Below are 1,795 nucleotides of genomic sequence, written 5' to 3'. Positions count from 1 at the left end.
ATGAAACAGAAGTGAGACACAAGACTCTTCAGAGGATCTCAGCTGCCCTCACCCTCCACCCACCTGCCAGGTGGGTCCGGGACAGCGGGGTGTAGCACCCCACTCAAGAACTCAGACAATTCCGTGGGAAGCTCTGGGGTTCGGGGGTCCCACAACCCAGCAGAGAGTTAGCAGGATCGGGAGAGGCCGTTGAGGCTCAGCCAGAACCCCACCTGGATGCAGGCGGCCACCCCCGGGGACCTCAGCAGGGCTCTGCCTACCCAGACACTCCCAGCGTCTCTGCAGTGAACCAGTCCTCAATCTCCGCCCGGGACGCGATGCCCATCTTGACCACGCTTTCCTGCAGAAGCAGGGGGGGCGTCGGTCCCTCCCTGCCCCCCTTCCAGCCCTTCTCACAAGCACCTCCTGCCCTGCCTGCTGGCCTTCAATGCCAGGCTGACCTCCTCACACCAGCACGAGACCTGGCTACCTTCTGCCTTGGGTCTCTACTCCATAGACGGCCTCTCCCTGCTGCCCGCCACCCCCCAAGGTTCCCCACATGCCTGCCCACCCCCTGCGGGGCCCCCCGCTCCCACCCAGCACCCGCCTGCCGAGTCTCTCCCTGCCTGCACACACGCCCTGGAGAAGTGGCAGGACTCAGACATGGCTGGGCCTCCTGGGCAGGGTTCCTGGTGGCCCACCTGCCCACAGCCACCAGGGAGGGGCGCCCACCTGCAGTGCGGCCACCTCAAGCTTCATGTCCACAGCGGCCAGCCCAGCCTTGCCCTGCTCAGCAGCCACGTGGTGGAAGAAGCATCTCCACTTGGTCAGCACGTCCGAGAACTGCAGCTGCAGACGCCAGCCCTGAGCTTCCACCCAGGCGCCCGTGAGCCCCTCCCGGGACCCCCTGCAGCCCAAGCCCCCAAGCCCACCTGTGCGCCCGGCTCCTAGCCTGAGCCCACCGAGCCTACCCGGGTGCACCCAGAGCCCAGGCACCAGCATGTGAGTGAAGGCACCTTCGCTTAACACTCATAGTGCCCCGCGTTCATACCAATCCTCTGCGGGTGTGGGGGGGTGGGGGGGTTCTGACATTCACCAGAAACTGTGGTCTCCCCAAAGCTGTGAGCTTAATGGCTGAGAAGCCGTCCTCGCTGGCTCCGCCTGTGAGAAGCCACAGGAAGAGCCATCAGGGCCTTGGGGGTTAGGGGGACTCTGAGCCCAGAATCTGTGCCACTCCAGTCAGGACATGTCTCAGCAACATGCAGGAGGCTGCAGGCAGTGGGCGGGGCCACACCTTCCATGGGTTACCCACGACACCCAGCCCCGAGACCCCCAGAAAGAGAATGATTTCACTCGAATGATCCACCCAGTGAGACAGTCGGTGGTACCAGCACACCTGTCCTCCCGGGAGAACACCTGTCCGCCCTCGCCCCCAGGCCCGGGCGGGCCACTTGGCCCTCGGAATTGGCTCTGGTGGCTACCTGGCAATTTCAGGCTGCAGGGGCAGCAGCGGGAGGGGAGGGCCCTTCGAGGACCCAGACACCTGGGCCGGGTGACCAGCCAGGGCAGAAACACCAACCCTGAGTGGCCCGTGAACGCCCTGCGCACAGCTGCCCCTGACGCCCCCGCAGGCAGGCAGGCCACTCAGAGGGCTTGGAGCTGGCCATGTGCGGTCAGGAAGGCAGGGGGGCCAGGGAGCAGGGGAGGCCTGCCCACGCTCGCCCACTTGATTCCTCTCCAGTGGTCTCGGCACCCAGGGCCGCCCCGAGGGCACACGGACACAGACTCGCCCGCAGAGCACCGCCAGGAGGCAGAC

General features: G+C 65.8%; 1 protein-coding gene across 1 annotated transcript in view; it reads right to left on the bottom strand.

The window, feature by feature from the left end:
• The window catches only part of LOC104983890 (proline dehydrogenase 1, mitochondrial-like), a 17,132-nt gene that overhangs the window by 5,727 nt on the left and 9,610 nt on the right, over positions 1-1,795 (bottom strand). Inside the window, 3 exon segments of the mRNA XM_010833418.1 lie at positions 252-340; positions 712-828; positions 1,076-1,140. Coding sequence (XP_010831720.1) covers positions 252-340; positions 712-828; positions 1,076-1,140 — 271 coding nt within the window.

Source organism: Bison bison, unplaced genomic scaffold (assembly GCF_000754665.1).
Source record: "Bison bison bison isolate TAMUID 2011002044 unplaced genomic scaffold, Bison_UMD1.0 scf7180017845310, whole genome shotgun sequence".
NCBI lineage: Eukaryota > Metazoa > Chordata > Mammalia > Artiodactyla > Bovidae > Bison > Bison bison.
This window is presented reverse-complemented; position numbering and strand designations above follow the sequence as displayed.